Below are 21,714 nucleotides of genomic sequence, written 5' to 3'. Positions count from 1 at the left end.
CGGTCGTGGAACACTGGACCAGCTCTATACCCTTTCCAGGGTGCTGGAGGGTTCATGGGAGTTTGCCCAACCAGTCCACATGTGTTTTGTGGATTTGGAGAAGGCATTCGACTGTGTTCCTCGTGGCATCCTGTGGAGGGTGCTCTGGGAGTATGGGGTCCGGGGCCCCCTGCTTAGGGCTGTTCGGTCCCTGTACGACCGGAGCAAGAGCTTGGTTCGCATTGCCGGCAGTAAGTCAGACCTGTTCCCGGATGATGTTGTCGTGTTGGCCTCCTCAGACCAGGACCTTCAGCGTGCACTGGGACGGTCTGCAGCCGAGTGTGAAGCAGCTGGGATGAGAATCAGCACCTCCAAGTCCGAGGCCATGGTCCTCAGTCGGAAAAGGGTGGCTTGCCCACTCCAGGTTGGTGGAGAGTTCCTGCCCCAAGTGGAGGAGTTCAGGTATCTTGGGGTCTTGTTCACGAGTGAGGGAAGGATGGAACGGGAGATTGACAGACGGATCGGTGCAGCTTCTGCAGTAATGCGGTCGATGTACCGGTCTGTCGTGGTAAAGAAGGAGCTGAGCTGTAAGGCAAAGCTCTTGATTTACCGGTCGATCTACGTTCCTACTCTCACCTATGGTCATGAGCTGTGGGTCATGACCGAAAGGACAAGATCCCGGATACAGGCGGCCGAAATGAGCTTTCTCCGTAGGGTGGCTGGGCGCTCCCTTAGAGATAGGGTGAGGAGCTCAGTCACTCGGGAGGAGCTCAGAGGAGAGCCGTTGCTCCTCCACATCGAGAGGAGCCAGCTGAGGTGACTCGGGCATCTATTTCGGATGCCTCCTGGCCTTCCCAGGGAGGTGTTCCAGGCACGTCCCACCGGGAGGAGATTATGTGGATTATGTCTCCCGGCTGGCCTAGGAACGCTTCGGGGTTCCCCCGGAAGAGCTAGAGGAAGTGGCTAGGGAGAGGGAAGTCTGGGCGTCTCTGCTTAGACTGTTGCCCCAGCGACCCGGCCCTGGATAAGCGAAAGATGATGGATGGATGGATTAATCTGAACATTATTTATGCAGGTGTAATTATACAAATTCAGATGCAACTTTTGTGCCATGAGTTTTATTGTCAGTGATTTGATTTGTACAAGCACTAATTGTATTTATTCATTAAATATAAGTAATTTCTCAGACAGTAGATATGGATCTTTTAGATGAATTTAAGGAGTGCTGGTCTGGTCTTGACTCGGTCTCAACCCCACAAAGTCTTGGTCTTGACTTGGTCTCAGTTTAGGTGGTCTTGACTACAACACTAGTACACACACACACACACACACACACACACACAGGTCTATATGGGTCTCATCCCAGTTATATAATAAAATACGGTGAACTCAAATCAATGTTGCGTCTGTATGTTTATTTGAGCAGAGATTATGACTGTATATCATTCTTCACACGCGTGTGTAATCAAACACACACACACACACACACACGTGTTTAATCAAACACACACAAGTGTGTAATCAAACACACATGAGTGTGTGCAGCCCTTCATAAACCCTCAGAGAAATACCAAGGTGAACAGTCGTCTTTATTCAGAGTTCAGACGGACCTCTGTCTGGAAGAGCTCACACACACACACACACACACACACACTTCTATTACAGTAATCAGAATTATTGTGTGTGTGGCAAGAGCAGTGATGATGAAGGTGAAGAGGATGGTCCTGCTGTGCTGTTTCTCTGTCCGTCCTCAACAGTGCGTGAGATCAGAAGTGTGTGTGTGTGTGTGTGTGTGTGTGTGTGTGTTGAGAACACAGAAGTCTATTTGCGGTAGATTATATAGACACACTATAACCGCTTTCAGAGGATTGTGATACAGAACAATTGAGTGACAATAATCAAAGTTTAAGCTGATTAAACAGAGACGTGTGCAGTTTAATAAAGATCTGGTCATGAAGTGTTAAAGACATGAGGGTCAGCGGCAGGACAGGAGACGAGAGTGTGTACTCTCCTCACACACACCTCTGTGCTGCAGTGTAAGCAGGAGAAGCAAGAGTGTGTGCAGTCTTTATACACGCGTGTGCTGTGATTGGTGGATTATATAAGAAGCCACACCCACTGGTACGAGCGTGAAGGGAAGCACACAGAAAGGCCAGCCGGCGCTCTCTGACGCTCATCACATTTCCTCTTCCTCCTCCAGTCCTGTCCATCACACACACACAGCGCTCAGAGGTAGATCAGCAGGCCGGCGAGCAGCGGCGCGGCGGCCGGAGCGAGTGTGTGTGCGCGTGACAGCGCTCTCCGCCGGTGCCGCGGGCCGTTGCAGAGCGCCGTGTTGCAGCAGGTGATGCAGACGGAGTTCAGCTTCCCCGTGCAGAACTGCTGATAGCCCGAGGACGCGATCAGACACGCTCCCGAGGAGGCGCACGACTTCCTGTAGTGAATCCCTGTACACACACACACACACACACACGCGGTTAGGGTTGTGTTTCCCTCGTCTCCCGTCAGGAGTGTGTGAATGAGCAGGGCCGGAACAACCACACACATTGCGCCGGACAATCATTAGAAGTGGCCAAATGGTCCCCACTGTATTTGATGAGGAAGGGTTAAAGGTCACGTTTAGTCTGGTCTAACAGCACTCGTCAATGTCAACATGATTGATCAATCAAATCAGTGTAGGCGGGGTTTAAGGGTCACAGAAGCATGTGTCCAGCCCAGAGAAGCAGAAGAACACGCGTGTCCAGTCGGCCCAGAGAAGCAGAAGAACACGCGTGTCCAGTCGGCCCAGAGAAGCAGAAGAACACGCGTGTCCAGTCGGCTCAGAGAAGCAGAAGAACACGCGTGTCCAGTCGGCACAGAGAAGCAGAAGAACACATGTGTCCAGTCGGCTCAGAGAAGCAGAAGAACACACGTGTCCAGTCGGCTCAGAGAAGCAGAAGAACACACGTGTCCAGTCGGCTCAGAGAAGCAGAAGAACACGCGTGTCCAGTCGGCCCAGAGAAGCAGAAGAACACACGTGTCCAGTCGGCTCAGAGAAGCAGAAGAACACGCGTGTCCAGTCGGCTCAGAGAAGCAGAAGAACACGCGTGTCCAGTCGGCTCAGAGAAGCAGAAGAACACGCGTGTCCAGTCGGCTCAGAGAAGCAGAAGAACACGCGTGTCCAGTCGGCTCAGAGAAGCAGAAGAACACGCGTGTCCAGTCGGCTCAGAGAAGCAGAAGAACACGCGTGTCCAGTCGGCTCAGAGAAGCAGAAGAACACACGTGTCCGGTCGGCCCAGAGAAGCAGAAGAACACGCGTATCCAGTCGGCTCAGAGAAGCAGAAGAACACGCGTGTCCAGTCGGCCCAGAGAAGCAGAAGAACACGTGTGTCCAGTCGGCCCAGATAAGCAGAAGAACACGCGTGACCAGTCGGCACAGAGAAGCAGAAGAACACGCCTGTCCAGTCGGCCCAGAGAAGCAGAAGAACACGCGTGTCCGGTCGGCTCAGAGAAGCAGAAGAACACGCGTGTCCAGTCGGCCCAGATAAGCAGAAGAACACGCGTGTCCAGTCGGCTCAGAGAAGCAGAAGAACACGCGTGTCCAGTCGGCTCAGAGAAGCAGAAGAACACGCGTGTCCAGTCGGCACAGAGAAGCAGAAGAACACACGTGTCCAGTCGGCTCAGAGAAGCAGAAGAACACGCGTGTCCAGTCGGCTCAGAGAAGTAGAAGAACACGCGTGTCCAGTCGGCCCAGATAAGCAGAAGAACACGCGTGTCCAGTCGGCCCAGAGAGTGGGTTTGGTGTGTACGGCTGATGTTGCCCTTCATGACGGCTGTGAGGGGGGAATTATTTTATAACTCATCTGTTTATATTATATTAAGCCTTAAAGTTTTGCATAATTAAGGGCATGTCCACTTGACTGAGAGGTGGATTGCCACTATGGTAGCGCTAGGTGGGCGTGGTTTCAGTATCAGGCACCTCAGCTCGGCCCACGCCCCGCCTCTTTGTCCATCCATGTGCTGCCAAGATCGCGACGGCCCACTTTAGGCTTCAGAAACGCACGGGTGAGCGGTTCCACACACACACACGTTAAACGCCCGACAGGATCAACTCTTCTCAAATACGGTGTTTTAGAATTGAAAATATTCATGTCATTCCTAACAGAGTGAAGAGACATTTTAGGCATACAAATAAAAGAACATACAGTATATACACTCACCTAAAGGATTATTAGGAACACATGTTCAATTTCTCATTAATGCAATTATCTAATCAACCAATCACATGGCAGTTGCTTCAATGCATTTAGGGGTGTGGTCCTGGTCAAGACAATCTCCTGAACTCCACACTGAATGTCGGAATGGGAAAGAAAGGGGATTTAAGCAATTTTGAGCGTGGCATGGTTGTTGGTGCCAGACGGGCATGTCTGAGTATTTCACAATCTGCTCAGTTACTGGGATTTTCACGCACAACCATTTCTAGGGTTTACAAAGAATGGTGTGAAAAGGGAAAAACATCCAGTATGCGGCAGTCCTGTGGGAGAAAATGCCTTGTTGATGCTAGAGGTCAGAGGAGAATGGGCCGACTGATTCTAGCTGATAGAAGAGCAACTTTGACTGAAATAACCACTCGTTACAACCGAGGTATGCAGCAAAGCATTTGTGAAGCTACAACACACACAACCTTGAGGCGGATGGGCTACAACAGCAGAAGACCCCACCGGGTACCACTCATCTCCACTACAAAGAGGAGAAAGAGGCGACAATTTGCACCAGCTCACCAAAATTGGACAGTTGAAGACTGGAAAAATGTTGCCTGGTCTGATGAGTCTGGATTTCTGTTGTGACATTCAGATGGTAGAGTCAGAATTTGGCGTAAACAGAATGAGAACATGGATCCATCATGCCTTGTTACCACTGTGCAGGCTGGTGGTGGTGGTGTAATGGTGTGGGGGATGTTTTTTTTAGCACACTTTAGGCCCCTTAGTGCCAATTGGGCATGGTTTAAATGCCACGGCCTACCTGAGCATTGTTTCTGCCCATGTCCATCCCTTTATGAGCACCATGTCCCCATCCTCTGATGGCTACTTCCAGCAGGATAATGCACCGGCACAAAGCTCCAATCATTTCAAATTGGTTTCTTGAACATGACAATGAGTTCACTGGACTAAAATGGCCCCCACAGTCACCAGATCTCAACCCAATAGAGCATCTTTGGGATGTGGTGGAACGGGAGCTTCGTGCCCTGGATGTGCATCCCACAAATCTCCATCAACTGCAGATGCTCTCCTATCAATATGGCCAACATTTCTAAAGAATGCTTTCAGCACCTTGTTGAGTCAATGCCACGTAGAATTAAGGCAGTTCTGAAGGCCAAAGCGGGTCAAACACAGTATTAGTGTGTGTTCCTGATAATCCTTTAGGTGAGTGTATATATTAATGCAAATAAAAACAAATATTATTGGGAAAGAGTTTAAAATGATAATTTTTCTCAACCGCCAGCATACACCAATCTCTCACTGAACAAAAGCCTCTGTGAAGGAAACAGGAAGTGATGCGTGTGTCCTTACCGTCCTCCAAGACCAGCACTTCCTTCTGGCACATGTCCTGCACGTTGACGGTGCAGTTGACGATGAACTCTGGCGCGGAGCAGTCGTCCTGCCGCACGTCTTCACACTGATAGCACTGGATCTGCAGCGCCGCGCTCACGCCTGCGGGGTGACATCATCATCACCATCATCATCAGCATCATCATCAGCATCATCCTCATCAGCATCAGCATCACCACCATCCTCAGGGGCAGCTCAAACGCGAGGGCTATCCTGCACTCTTCACATATGGACACTGTGGAACAGCGGTTTGAACACTTGGACTTGTTCATCACATGTGAAAGCCATGTTTCTAGCATCTGTAAAACCGCATTTTCTCTTATCCCAACCCCTGCGAGTCTGCACAGGTTTGTGGCCCTTCAGAAGTCCTGCTCTGACATTTGTGCTGTTTTCAGTTGCTCATAAACATCATTAATGGCCAAAGTGTCATTACACTGTAATAATATGAGAGCAACATGTATGTACATGCTTGTATTTTTGAGAGAATAATGTTTATGTGTGGTCATTGAAAAAACAAACAATTAAGGCCTCAAAACACACAATAGATGTGTGTCCACAAGACTTTTGACTAATGGGTGTATTTGCCTAGAGTTTTGCTTCAGACTGATGTGAGAATCACTGAGCCGGCTCATTCATGTAACACAATATGGGCCCTATTTTAACGATCTGAAACGCAAGTGTCAAAACGCGAAGCGCAAGTAACTTTGTGGGCGGGTCTCGGCGCTGTTGCTATTTTCCCGGCGGGATAAATGGCTCTTGCGCCCGGCGCAAATCTAAAATGGGTTGGTCTGAAGTAGCTTCATTATTCATAGGTGTGGTTTGGGCGTAACGTGAATAAACCAATCCGAGCGTCATCCTACATTCCCTTTAAAAGCAGGTGCGCAAGTTCCATTATGGATTGCTATTATTATGGCGTATTTACCAGGCGCACGCCAGGAGCGGTTCACAGCTGAGGAGACTGATGTTCTTGTAAGAGCAGTGAAAGACAGAGAAGTGAAGTTGTAATGTTGTACATTATGGTAAAGGTGATTTCACAGTCTTTTTTTTTTTTTTCAGTCTTTCAGTTTTTTCAGTTTTTCAGTCGATTTTTGTTCCTGGTTCTTGACGGACAAACCAATTTGTCAGATGTCCTTATATACATATATGTCTTGCCACTATTGGGCAAACAGGTCTTATCCTTAATTATTACAATTAGCCTGAATCATTTGTAAGGTAGATTTATGCCTATTTTTTCACATCTTCGTGGCACACCACAATGATTTCCGTCATCTCATGTGTTAATATTTTTTTAGTGTAACAATTTATGATTTGCAAAAATAACTGTTGCATCTGTGTAGATTACATGAGCAAAGTGTATGCGCGTTGTGCACGCTATACATTATGGTCAAGCATGCGCCCTTAAAATAGCATAATGAACAACGCGCAACGCGCCACTGACTTTAGACTAGGTTTTTTCTGGTCAGTGGCGCAATTGTTTAATGGAACAGCAAAATAGCACCAGGGATTGTTTGCGCCGGAACACGCCTCCTTTTTTGCGCTGACCCGCCCAGGTAGCGCAAGTTCATTCACTAGTTTAGCGACGTGCTTCTGTGGAGGGAAAAGCGCGCTTTGCGCGGGTGCAAAATAGGAATGACACATGCGTCGGTGTACAAAGTCAATTGCGCTGGGTGCAAGATAGGGCCCTATATCCATTTACATTTTATAAGACACCTTTTCTTTACAATGGCAATATTCGTGGGGCGTGAATAATCATGAATAATGCTGTGATTCACACCTGAGAGGACAAAAGAACCCATAATGAGCCGCATAATGAATGAGCCTTTGGGTCAGGTGTGTGTGAGAGGGAGTTAAGACACAGGACAAAATAAATATATATGTTGTAGTTTTTATAGTTATAATGAGAGCCAAAGGCACAATGTGTGTGGGCCAGTATCGGGTCACTACGATTCTCAAATCTGTGAGATAAAAGAAAGAAAAAAAACATCGGTGAGGACACAGACAACAACTATTGTGTTACCCTCAGGGGTGGAAATGGGGGGGTTCGCGGGGGGACGGAGTCCGGGGAGTGAATTTCGAGGGGAGACGGGTTTCCAATTGAAAACATTTTTTTTTTCAATTTTATTTTATTTTTAATTAAAAGGATTTCTTTATTTTATCCACTCAATATTCTACAATATAATAGCCACATATAAACGTAATGTAATGTATAATAATAAAAACGAAGCGGGATATTCTGTGATAATGGCTGCGCAATATCAACTTTTGTGATTGGCCAATACCGGAAGACTGCAGCCAATGAAATGCTTCTCCATTGGTGCGTGCTTGAGGTCAATAATCTGGAATGATGAACTGTGATTTTTGACCGAAAACCCGTTTCTTTAACAGATGCCATAACAGAAACTTTGAAATGATAAAGCTGTGTTAACGTACCTGAAATTATCCTGTCTATAAATATAATAATAATACATAAATGGTCATCTAAAAATGATCCGGCCGTCTTTCCCGAAAAGAGCTTGAATTTCCGTTATATCGAATGAAATCAGATCCAGAAACGCACACTGTAATCCAGAAATGCATGCGAGATATGCACAAAACACACACAAATGGCGACCCACGCTGGTCAAAATTGGAAATGCAATGAAAACACAGGCCAAGCATGTAATGATACCTGGAAAATAAAATAAGGATTAAAGGGGAAGAAAAAACAAAAAGAAATAAGAATGGTAAAAGCAGTTCTAGTCTAATTGTGAGGTAATCCATTTAGGCTAAAAAGTACTTTATTTAAAATATGCACACATTCAATATTCACTAATATCTCAAAAGTGCAAAACGCGTCATAACATTTTAATAAAATATGGCGAAATTCCATAAAAAATACGAACAGTTTACATCCCTTTATTATTACTGTGGGTTGTTGAATTCATCTATCATCTATCTACTTATATCTCACCACGCACCCCAAAAATGATAAGAGTCGTTTTTATTGTTATAATAATGATTGTCTAAAATGTCTCATCAAAAAGGTAAAAATAGAATTATTTTAATTTTAAAGTGTTTGTTTTCCAGTAAATGGCAGCAATCCTCCACTAAACCAAAGCACATTTTTAAAAGTGAATTTTAGGCTATATAAAATGTTGCCATTTTATATAAATGTAGTAATTTGTAGTAATTTAAATAGAGGTAAAAAAAACAAAAACAAAACATAAATCCCCCTTAAACTGCACACCTTAAGAGTAAAAACATGAATAAAGCTTGTGATATTAAATGAGTGTGGTGTGTGTGGTGTTACGGCCCTGCTTGTCTTGTGTTTTTTAGCGGGCTTAGCTAATGAGGCCAATTAGAGAGAATTATTCATATTTTTTTTTTATTTATAACGAGGGGTTATAAATGATGCGTAGGCTATATTATTAAACTAACCCAAGACAAAATGTAGAATTCAGAAAATAACATAGAAAAAATATTTTTCAAAATAATATTACTGTACCAAAGCCTCGTTTGTGTAACCTTTTCCCACACAAGTTTGAAATGTTCCAAATGACCCCCAGACATTTATTATAATGGTGTGAATATTGTTTGAAGTTCACTTGGAATTGATATAGCTTTTATTTATACTGTAATGTTGAATGTCTATCATTAATGTTTAAAAAAAAAAAAACAAAAAAAAAGACATCGGTAGCAGTTTTCATAAAAATACGCCATTACAAAAAAAGTTTCAAATATACTGTCTTTAAGTTGTTTCTACATCAATTTGGAGAGTAACTGTGAAATTATTACAATAAAAAAATATTAAAAACGCAGATGTTGAAAGTGCGATTAATTAGTTTTTAATCGAGATATATATATATATATATATATATATATATATATATAACTAGATTCACCTTTACATGTTCAATTGCTAATTTTCACAGCACTAAACTGAGATGTACAGTAACCATCCAAAACATTCAACAGATTTATTTAACCTGAGGACAATTTATTTAGAAGGTTTTTGTGACCTCTTAAACTGAAAAATGTAAATGATATTCAGTACAGCTCTAACGATTGGACACTCATGCTCATCAAGCCTGCGTTTGTTTGATCAGAAAAATACATTCATATTGTGAAATATTACTACAAGTTAAAATAATGGTTTTCTATTTTGATATACTCTAAAATATAATATATCTGGTGAAGAAGAACTGAATTTATCCTCATTACTCCAGTCTTCAGAGTCACATGATGCTTCAGAAATATGAGGATTTATGATCAGTGTTGGAAACCGCTGTGCTTTATAACCGTGACCAGGATTCTTGGAGAATAAAGGAAGTAATGGCTGATCATCACAGATATAAATTATATTTTACAGTATTAAAATAGAAAACCATTATTTCAAATGGAATACATTTTCTGTATTTTTGTATACTTGAGCGAGCTCTTAACATATTATACTCCATCACGTCTACTGCGGTCTCTAAACTCTGGCCAGTTGATCATACCGAGAATATCCAAATCAACTGCAGGCGGTCGATCGTTTTCCTATTTAGCACCTAAACTCTGGAACAGTCTTCCTAACATTGTTCGGGAAGCAGACACACTCAGTCAGTTTAAATCTAGACTAAAAACACATCTCTTTACTATGGCATACACATAAAACACTTTTTCAATGAAATGATTGTTAGGCTGCATTAACTAGGTCAGCCGGAACCGGGAACACTTCCCATAACACCTGATGTACTCGTGACATCATCAGAAGAATGGCATCTACGCTAATGATAGTCTCTCTGTTTTATCCCGAGGTTTACTGCAGTCAGCTGGATCCGGGCCGTATCCAGATCAGATGGTGGACCTGCGCCCAGAGAAGACCAACACAGGACCCCGAAGTGTCTGGGAGACCGTGATTAGACTCCCCCTGAAACTGCCTCATCGACACGGCATCTCAATAAACCCATCTCCGGCGTGTTGACTCCGATCATTCGAATATTGCACTTTAATAATTATTTAATCAACATCATCCTCAATAAACCCGTCTCCAGCGTGTTGACTCCGATCTTCTGAACTGAGAACTGAGCGAAAGAGTCTGGTTTCTCTCCTCATCCTCATCACCACCCTCATCTTCATCCTCCTCTTCCTCAGCTGTGATGTGTGTGTGTGTGTGTGTGTGTGTGTGTGTGTGTCATGAACTGGTTAATTGACGGATATATATTTTCTAGGGTTAGTTTGTTTATTTGTGATCACTAGAGTTAATTTACAGTTACACACACACACACACACACACACACACACACACACACACACACACACACACACACACACACACACACACACACACACACACACACACACACACACACACACACACACACACACACACACACACACACACACACACACACACACACACACACACACACACACACTGGACTACATAATAATAATATTCCTCAAATTATATACTTGGAAATAAATTATATTATGCTCTAAATGATGCTCAGTTATATGTTTTATTCTCACAATGGCAGTAAATCCTGAATAATCCACAGATTCCCACAAATATCTCCTCCAGTCCCAGACGCATAAATAACACATCGCATCTGCTTTGGCTTTCATTTCATAATGAGTTTACATTTAATTATTACATTTGATTATTACATTTAATTATTACCTTTACTTATTCCCTTTAATTATTATATTTAAATGACACGGCTTACCCTGCGGTTCCTTCACCAACCCTAAACGTTTAATGCTCTTGATCTTCATATTACTAAATGACACACGATTATCCTAAATATATTCACACATTCAGATTGAGAAGGAAATGTTCAAACACATTAAATTAAAGATGTAAAGGTAAACTGGACTGAGATGAGAAGAGCGGAGCGGGACGGTCCTGACCGCGGGTCTTCTCTAAACCAACAACACACACTTTCATTTCTATCGCTTACATGCGGATTCTCATATCCAGATGATCCTTTTCAAATCTATGAAGGATAAAGGTCAGAAGTGATAATAATAATAATCCCTGGAATTATGTTAATAACTGCAGGCTTTCTCATGTCATGTTCAATAATGCAGATAAACCTGGAATAACTGGACAGAGTAAATCAAAAGTAATCTCCTCCTGATTCCTCTAACGGGGAATATTCATACATATTATTGAGACGCTTTACATTTGATAACAGCATTTATTCATCTCAACATCTAATACATTTAAAACTCAACATCTGTTAACATTAAAGCCCTGTGAACTAACATTATTTATTAATAACATTACCACAGATCAATAGATGATATTTGTTTTTTTCTTGTAGTTTTATAGCTAAAGCATGATCTGACCTGATCTATATGCATTATATTATCATCATCATATGTGTTAGTGATAATAAGAGGATATTTCAGCGGTTCTGGTCTGAGGGCTGTCGTGTATTTATCATGAATGGTTGTTTAAATGATTAAATCTGTAGCAGGTTTATAATTTACACAGAAAAAAAACACATAATTTAGTTTTAAAAAACCCTAAATGATCATTCATAAATCTCTTCATTTCCATCCGTCATACATTCAGCCAATTCCCAAAATACATTCATATAAAATAACCACAATTAGCACAAAACACACACCCTTCTGTGAAATTAAGCATCATTAATCAGTCACACACACACACACACTCACTCAGCTGTTTAAGTGTAGGTGAAACCAGGCTTTATCTGTCGCTTTATTTTTCATCTGAACTGCCCATTAGAATCACAGGCCATTGATTATAATTCAGTCATTTAAAGCATCTTCAGTGAACACTTCCCGCGTTAAGAGTCTGTGTAATCATCAGCGTGTGTGTGTGTGTGTGTGTGTGTGTGTGTGTACACACTCACCCGCCGTCAGTATGATCATCAGTAAAGTCCCACACCGCCGCATCACGGAGCCGCTGCCGCTACCGCCGCTCCGACGCGTCCATCCCCGAGCGAGCGAGCGTCAGACTGACCGCGCGAACCCGTCTCCGCCGCCTTAACTCCAGCACGTGACGCGCGCGGCGTGACTCGCGTCTGAATGAAGAGAGAGAGAGCGGGCTACTTAAGGACAGCCGCACTAGATCAGTGTGATTAACCTGCCCTTAATTACACACACACACACACACACACACACACACACACACACACACACACACACACACACACACACACACACACACTGCTCTGGGATCAGTCGCACAGCGGACATGTGGAGGACTCAAGCTACTACTCTACAATCCGAGAGAGAGAGAGAGAGAGAGAGAGAGAGAGAGAGAGAGAGAGAATAAACACAGCAATATTCCTGAAGAAAGCAAGAATTGTCTGTTTTGATTTCATGGTATTTTCTAGGAATCCCGACCTTGGTGTTGCTAATGTAGCCGGTTTGCGCCTCGCGTGTGTCTCTGTCACTACAGCTCGGCTACCCCTCTGCGTTGTGTTGTGTTAAGAATAAAGACTGGAGTCGAATTGCTGGTCCAAAGGTTGCTTTATCTGCATGAGTTGAAAATATGCAGTAAATATGTTGCATTCAGTGTTGTGCAAAGTTAATCAGCCCTCTCCTCGCTCTGCTCAGACCTCCCGCGGACTGAGGCGAGTTCACGATACACAATCTCATTTACAGTCAGAGAAAATATAAAGAAAATATCACATCAGATGTATCAACAGTCAGTGAAATAATACAATATATATATATATATATATATATATATATACACACTAACCAAACTCATATAATATACATCTTTAAATCACCCACATTCCAGCATTTTATATAACCAATATGGTTGAACACATAACGAAGAAATCACAAAAACAATTCATAACCATACCTGCATGAGTTGAAAATATGCAGTAAATATGTTGCATTCAGTGTTGTGCAAAGTTAATCAGCCCTCTCCTGTCAAACATTTGAACATAGAAAAGATATCAGCAGACACGCTTCACAGGCCAACTTTCACACTAACATACAATACAACGTGACACTGCATTCACTCGGTTAAACTCTCACTTATGCAGGAAAAACATCTTTAAGAGGATAGATTACATACTAGTGCATACTCATTGACATTTTTATCGAAACAAATAAACTAATTAGTGATTATGTTCACTTCTAACACTCGTTTGAACAGGAGTGCACACAATGCATACCTCGCTCTGCTCAGACCTCCCGCGGACTGAGAGAGCGCGTGCGAGCGGCGCGACGCGCCAATGACGTCACAACTGCGACGAACGCAAAACTTACTAAAGACACAATAAAATACATTTTCTTTTCTTTTCTCACGTACATATGTAATAGAAAAACTAGGATTTTGTGTGAATCTAAATTAAAACACAAGTTATAATTAATACCTGTTACATTCACCCCCTTCTGAATTCACCAAAATCCCAAAGACTCAACCAACTTCATTTATACACTTGACTGATGTCTCCAAAATGTCTCTTTACCCATTTCAGCCTGAAAATGCTACCTTCTTAAAAGGTTGAGAGAAGTTCAAGGGTGATCAAGCCTTAAAAAACTCACAGAATAAAATGATGCCTTTTACACCATACCGGGTTTTAAACCCCAAATCTTTAAATCAAATGTATAAAATCTCTAAGTCACATCAAATGGATTGTTTTACGGCCACAGGGATAATACTCAAATGTATCAGAGAATATGGACTTGGACTATAGAAAACCTCTTAAAACAAGGCGAGTAGTGACTGGGACTTTCTACCCAATGTGTTTGTAAGTGATTTAATCTTTAACTGCCTTTGTGCCATAGATTCAATAAGACGATTGACCTTCTTAACCACTCTTCCAGCACGTGTAACTCGTTCTTGAGTATTTTCTACACCCAGAGTGTCTCGGTCTCCAGTCTCTTGACTAGGCTGTTCCGTATTGGGCATGTCTCTTGTTTCCACCATGGAGGAGGCTCTGTCACCATCAAGACTAAGACAGTCTGTCTGAACATTACAAGGCTCTGTAATATGACCGTCCTCATCACAAAACTTCTCGGAACAATCACCATCTTGACTCTGCTGTTCTCCCTCAGTATGGAACTGCACAGATCCAGTTTCACTTAGTGAGCTTTGACCCAGGGAATGTTCCGTTTCATCTAATACCCAGAGGCTTGTCCGTCTCTCTGAACTTTCACTCTCCAAGCAATCTGCAAGATCCTGAGGCTGCGGATGAGCAACTGACTCCCCATCATCATCACAGTCATTGAGATACGGGTTACTGGCTCCTCCGAGTTCCGTCTGAATGGGTAAGAAGCTGATGTTCAACAAGAGATTGCGATGTACAACTCTCCTTGTTCCTTTTTGATCCTGCACCATATAGGTATGCGTCTGGGGATTCTGGTTGATGACAACATACAGGGTTGACTCCCACTTGTCGGCGAGTTTTCTCCTCCCTCTCTCTCCCTTGTTAGCAATCAGCACACGATCTCCAATGCTTAGGTGAGTACCCTTCACTCTTTTGTTATATCCCTCAGCTTGCTTTTTCTGCTCTTTGACAGCATGCTGCTGTGCAATAGTTGCTGCTTCATGGAGATGGGAGAGCAGTGTCTTGGCATGACTACTGTAATCAACCACCACGGGATCTCTGAGCACCTGTTTGAACATCACGTCTACCGGAAGTCTCGGCACACGGCCAAACATGAGGTAAAAAGGTGAGAAACCTGTTGTTTCGTGCACAGTGGCATTATAAGCGAATGTCAGGGTCTGGATTTGTTGGGGCCACTGATGTTTAGCTTTGAGGGGCAAAGAACGCAACATAGCTCCTAGAGTCCTATTAAATCGCTCAGTCCCTCCGTTGCCCATTGGATGATACGCTGTGGTATGCGACTTAGCCACTCCTGACAATTTAAGTAGCTCGGCAATCAAACCACTCTCAAAATTAGCGCCCTGATCGGTGTGTATACGTTCAGGAAAGCCATAGACGCAGAAAATGTGATCCCACAGCTTCCTGGCCACTTGCTTAGCTGTCTGATTTGCACATGGAAATGCGTGAGCTAATTTTGTAAAGTGGTCAGTGACCACCAGCACATCAACAGAGTTCTGCCTAGAGTCTTCTGCGCTCCAGAAATCCAAACATACCAATTCCATGGGTGCTGAGGTTCTGATACTCTCCAACGGGGCTCTAGCAGATGGCTCAGGCGACTTAGCGAGAATGCATCTTTGGCAACATTTAACATAAGACTTGATGTCTTGCTCCATCTTTGGCCAATAGAATCGCCGCCTCGCTAAATGAAGAGTTCTTGCTTGCCCTTGATGTCCAGCGAGATCATGAATGCCACTCAATGCTTTTGCTCTAAGACTCTTTGGGAGCACAAATTGATATCTCTTGTGCTTACTCAATGGGTCCTTGATTACTCGATAGAGTATGCCATCCAGGAAGGTAAGTCTCTCCCATTGTTTGCTGAGAGAAAGTGCACTTAGATTGAAGTTTTCTCTCTCACGTCTAGAAGGCCTTCTTTTACGAACCACAAAAGGAACAACCACAGATATGTTTGGATCTTGTTCTTGTCTTTGTTGAAGTTCCTGTAGGGAGAGTTCTGGCAACATGTCCAGACTTGATGGTGTAAACTGCTGAACAGATTGGATCAACTGCACCGCTCTGGACTCTGCTGCCAGCTCCCAATTGTCGTGAGCTTCACAAACAGCATGAACGGCACCAACACTACAAGTGCCTGAGCTAGCCACAGGAAAGATCTCTTCTGGGTCAGTCTCCGACCCCTGCCGCTGACATTGAACTTTCAGTCGAAAGGTATCCTGTATCCCTTCCTCACTGACTCCCTCAGCTTCATACAGCAAACTCTCATACTGTTCGTTGAGCAGCCTATGGCCGATTGTCTTTGAAAAAGGGTCTCGACTAAGAGCATCAGCCACAATGTTCTTGTTGCCCGCTATATGACGTATCTCGAAGGTATAAGGGGCTAGCTTCGCGACCCAGCGTTGTTCGCAGGCATCAAGCTTCGGTTTAGTCATTATATACGTCAGAGGATTGTTATCCGTCCAGACAGAGAATGTGTGTCCTTTAAGCCAATGACTAAACTTCTCGCAAACACTCCACTTTAAGGCCAAGAATTCTAAACGATGGGCTGGATATCGCCTCTGGGAAGCACTAAGTGTCTTACTTGCAAAAGCGATGGGCCTTGCTTTGTCTTCGCCCAGAGGTATTTGAGACAATACCGCCCCTAAACCATCTAGAGAAGCATCAATGGACAATATCAGGGGTCTTGAAAAATCAGGATGCGCCAGGACTGCGCAGTTCAACAGCTTTTCTTTCAAAGCACTGAAACTCATGTCACATTCTTCTGTCCAGTCGGAGGCCTTCAATTTTCTAAAAGTACCAGCTTTTTTTGCAACATTTCCTCTACTCTTCCTCTTCTGACCAGCAGTGAGGGCAAACAATGGTTTGGCAATGGCAGAACAATTTGATATGAAATGTTGATAATAAAAGACCATCCCCAGAAAGGATTTAACTCTTTTTACCGAAGGAGTAACTCCGTCATCCTCCATAAGATCATTCTTGGTCATGCGGGAAATGACGCCCACCTTTTCGGGGTCCACAGCAACTCCACCCCCTTCGATGATGTGTCCCAAAAATCTCACGGAAGTTCGCAGGAGGTGACACTTTTTCGGGCTGAGCTTCAGATTATGCTGGCGGAGTCTCTGGAATACCGCTTCTAGCCTACTCAAGGCTTCCTTCTCAGTGGCTGCAAATACCAGCAAGTCATCTAAGTAGCACAACAGCTGGGTGAAGTTCATGTCACCAAATATACTCAGCATCATTCGCATAAATGAGGCCGGACTATTGCACAGACCTTGTGGCATTCGATTGTATTCATGCAATCCGAGTGGTGTGGTGAATGCTGTGTATTTTTTATCCTCCTCGTGCATGGGGATGTTATAGAAGCCGGAGGTCAAATCCATTGTGCTAAAATAGACATTTCCGCCCAGAGCTGCCAGACAATCTGATTGGTGCGGGAGTGGGTGTGCGTCTTTTAAAGTCCTGGCATTAAGCCACCTGAAGTCGGTACAAATTCTCAAACTGCCATCCTTTTTCCATACCATTACCAATGGTGAGGCAAATTCGCTGGTAGATTTCCTTATTATGCCCTGATCCTCCATTTCTGTCAAGACCTGTCTCAATTTTTGGTAATGAGCTGGTGGAACTCTCCTGTAAGGAAGGCGAAATGGACGTTCATCCATCAGGCGAATGCGATGAGAGAAGCCTTTTGCCTCACCACAATCCAAAGCGTGTTTTGAGAAGATGTCATTATAGCTGACTAAAAGCTGAACTAACTCCCTTTTGATAGAGTGACTAACTTGGCACGACTTGAGGTCTAGATCTTTCAGACCAGCTTCTGCAAGTTTCTTCTCAAAATCCTCATTGCTTGCTTCGGGATACCTCATTGCTTGATCACCAGCCTCAACCTGACTGGAGTTCTGGAAAACTGTAAAGTCTTCAGCTGCCATACAGGGCGATACATCGGCCAACTTGCAATTCCTCTTCAAAGTCACAGGCCGATCAGAGAGATTCACTATCCTCATGGGGACATATCTGTCACCCCACATGGGTGTAACCACCCGTCCAACCATAATGTTTCGCGGCATGGATTTTGAAGATGTGGGTTCGACAACCACTGTGCTGCCGGGGGACATAGGGGTGTTATTCGGCAGTTTGCCCCATACAAGATGCTCATGTCTAGCCAAGAGTGTTACAGCTTGTGTCAACTTTACAGTCCCGATCTTGTTAGGAGTATCGACACCCTGCCATCTTGTCAACCCTGCCATCATGTCAAGGAATTGAGAAGCGTCAGGAGACAACGACATGCCACAGCTCTGACCGGTCACCCTCCAATAATCGTCACTGCTCTTCATTTGATGCATGATGTACTTTATGACGTTAGATCCGAGAATGAGGTCATCTTTCTGCCCTGGGACCACAAGAATGGGAACGATACACTGTACACCATACACTTCTATCTCCACTTCATACACACATTTAGGGTGAGTTTGATGACCCCCACAACCGATCAGGATGATTTTCTCATTTAACTGCTTGTCAGTAGTAATTACATTTTCTTCTAGCATCCTAGATGCCGTTGTTTCGTTTACTGTACAAGCCATTGAGCCGGAGTCTAGCATTCCCTTGACTCTGAATGTCTTATTCACGATCACTGGAGCATAGAACAATTCACTAAATAGTTCAATTCTTTGTGAATTCTGCAGAACTACTTGAACACCTTCTGATTGGGATGTGTGCTCATACCATTGCTCCCAGTCATCATCATAATCTTTTTGTTCGAGGGTTTGATTTTGTCCACCCACACATCCCCTCTCCATATGCAGGCTTGTTAGTTTAACGGTGGTTGTTCCTGGCTTGAATGCATCCCAGGACCACTGGCTCCAGATCCTGCCTTACGACACTCTCTCTTCCAATGTCCTGCTTTGAAGCAATACAAACACAACCCATCTCGCCTGCAGTGCATGGTAGTAGAGTGGTCAGTCGCTTTGCAAACTTTGCATGACTTTCGGAAAGACTGGAATCCGCTTGACATGTACGGTGCCTGGACTGCTGCTTGATGGTTCTGCTTTAACACACGATCAAGTTGAGCTATGAGACTCTGAAGGCTGATATTATCAGACGATGTGCCAACATCACTCACAACATTAATTTGGCTTTGTGATCTCATTGAAGCACCCACCAAAGTTGACTCATCAATTGCAGTAGCCTGCGCATTTGCAGAAGCATATCTCTCAGCCCCTGAACGTTTTGATCTGGCTCGCTGCTGCTGAATCTTCAGTTGTGTCTGGTGATCATCAAGGCGTTCCTGAATTTCACTAGCTCTCCACTTGTCAGCAGTTTTGAACTTCAGCACTGCAGAAAGAGCTGGGTCTGGGCAGTGCTTAACGAACATCATGGTTACCTCTTTACTTGGATCTTCAAGGTTGCGTCCCTGCCTCTTCAAGCACTCCTCTGCCACGTCAACAGCTTTATTTAAGCGAATCCAGTAATCCATCGCGTTCTCTCCCACTGTAGGTAGGGTATTGTAGAAGTCGGCGAGTGGCATAGAAGAATACGTCAGTTCACTAAAGTGTTGCTTTAGTATATCAATAATCACTCTTGGGTCTTCACCAGGTTTTAGAGATGGGTTACTACGTAATGTGATTTTGATTATGTCTCTCGCTCTTCCTCCAAGTCTTGACATAATTTCCTGAGCCTTTTCTCCTGTGGGCACACCTCTCTTTCTTAAATAGAGTTCAATCTGTTCTTCCCACTCGTGGATAGAAAGTTTATCTGTGCTATCTCCACGAAAGCTTGGTGGCTCTTTCACATCAGATTGCATCACCAATTTTACACCAGTCATGGTTAGTGAATGAGGGTCAGCAGAAAGTGGTTCTAAACCTATATTTTGGCTGCTAGTCATTCTCTCATTTTCACTTCCCTTCTTAAGCTGCTCTGAAATGGACTGTCCTATTTCATGAGCTAACTGCGTAATTAGGTTGCTTAAGTCAGCGGAAGTTGTGTCTGACTTGGGAACCTGTCTATCAGTTTTTATACGTGTGGAGCAGAACACTGGAGGGTCAGCAATACCTGTGACTCCAGGAGTGTGAGCCATATCCCTAAATAACTGCCCTCTCCCCCCACCAATGTATACTTCATCCTGCGTATCTTCAACAAGATAGGTATATGACATCGTTACAAAAAAAAGAATTACAACAATATGACAGGGTTTTTTTTTTTTTTTTTTTTTTGAAGCAAGAAATTCAGTCTTTGTAAATCTCCCCTAGATGAGATTATACAGTTTTTTTTTTTTTCTTCTGGTGTATTATAATACTCAGTCTTTGTACCTCTCTCTCCAGCAGATTAAACAGGAAAAGAAGAATTCGACCCAGTCCATAGAACTATGCGGTACTCAGCAACATCCGGCGGTCAATCTGACGTCGATCCTTCTGGGGATCCGGGTCACGGCACCAATGTAGCCGGTTTGCGCCTCGCGTGTGTCTCTGTCACTACAGCTCGGCTACCCCTCTGCGTTGTGTTGTGTTAAGAATAAAGACTGGAGTCGAATTGCTGGTCCAAAGGTTGCTTTATCTGCATGAGTTGAAAATATGCAGTAAATATGTTGCATTCAGTGTTGTGCAAAGTTAATCAGCCCTCTCCTCGCTCTGCTCAGACCTCCCGCGGACTGAGGCGAGTTCACGATACACAATCTCATTTACAGTCAGAGAAAATATAAAGAAAATATCACATCAGATGTATCAACAGTCAGTGAAATAATACAATATATATATATATATATATATATATATATACACACTAACCAAACTCATATAATATACATCTTTAAATCACCCACATTCCAGCATTTTATATAACCAATATGGTTGAACACATAACGAAGAAATCACAAAAACAATTCATAACCATACCTGCATGAGTTGAAAATATGCAGTAAATATGTTGCATTCAGTGTTGTGCAAAGTTAATCAGCCCTCTCCTGTCAAACATTTGAACATAGAAAAGATATCAGCAGACACGCTTCACAGGCCAACTTTCACACTAACATACAATACAACGTGACACTGCATTCACTCGGTTAAACTCTCACTTATGCAGGAAAAACATCTTTAAGAGGATAGATTACATACTAGTGCATACTCATTGACATTTTTATCGAAACAAATAAACTAATTAGTGATTATGTTCACTTCTAACACTCGTTTGAACAGGAGTGCACACAATGCATACCTCGCTCTGCTCAGACCTCCCGCGGACTGAGAGAGCGCGTGCGAGCGGCGCGACGCGCCAATGACGTCACAACTGCGACGAACGCAAAACTTACTAAAGACACAATAAAATACATTTTCTTTTCTTTTCTCACGTACATATGTAATAGAAAAACTAGGATTTTGTGTGAATCTAAATTAAAACACAAGTTATAATTAATACCTGTTACACTAACTATAATATAACACACACTCACACACACACTAGCAACGCCTGTCATGTGTGAGCGTGTGTCTTACAGAAAGTGTCTCCAAATGAGCGCTGGAGTGTGTGTGTCACGTTGATGAATGAGTGTGTGTATGTGCCGTGAGGATTGAGACAGCAGAGGTGGGAGTTTACGTCCCTCTACTGAGCGCTTGTGAAAGGTTATTAAACACACA

General features: G+C 43.5%; 1 protein-coding gene across 1 annotated transcript; it reads right to left on the bottom strand.

Moving 5' to 3' along the window:
- Positions 1 to 1,374: 1,374 nt before the first annotated feature.
- LOC307124089 (ly6/PLAUR domain-containing protein 1) lies at positions 1,375 to 13,138 on the bottom strand. The gene is made up of 4 exons (XM_079813094.1): positions 12,912 to 13,138; positions 12,416 to 12,586; positions 5,529 to 5,669; positions 1,375 to 2,426 (listed from the first exon to the last, which is right to left on the bottom strand). The coding sequence occupies exons 2-4, from the start codon at positions 12,456 to 12,458 to the stop codon at positions 2,206 to 2,208; spliced, it is 405 nt and encodes a 134-aa protein (XP_079669220.1). The 5' UTR covers positions 12,459 to 12,586; positions 12,912 to 13,138; the 3' UTR covers positions 1,375 to 2,205.
- Positions 13,139 to 21,714: the final 8,576 nt, after the last annotated feature.

Source organism: Gobio gobio, assembly GCF_949357685.1.
Source record: "Gobio gobio genome assembly, chromosome: 3".
Lineage (NCBI taxonomy): Eukaryota > Metazoa > Chordata > Actinopteri > Cypriniformes > Gobionidae > Gobio > Gobio gobio.
The sequence above is the reverse complement of the archived record's forward strand: the minus strand, read 5'-3'. Positions and strand labels throughout refer to the sequence as shown.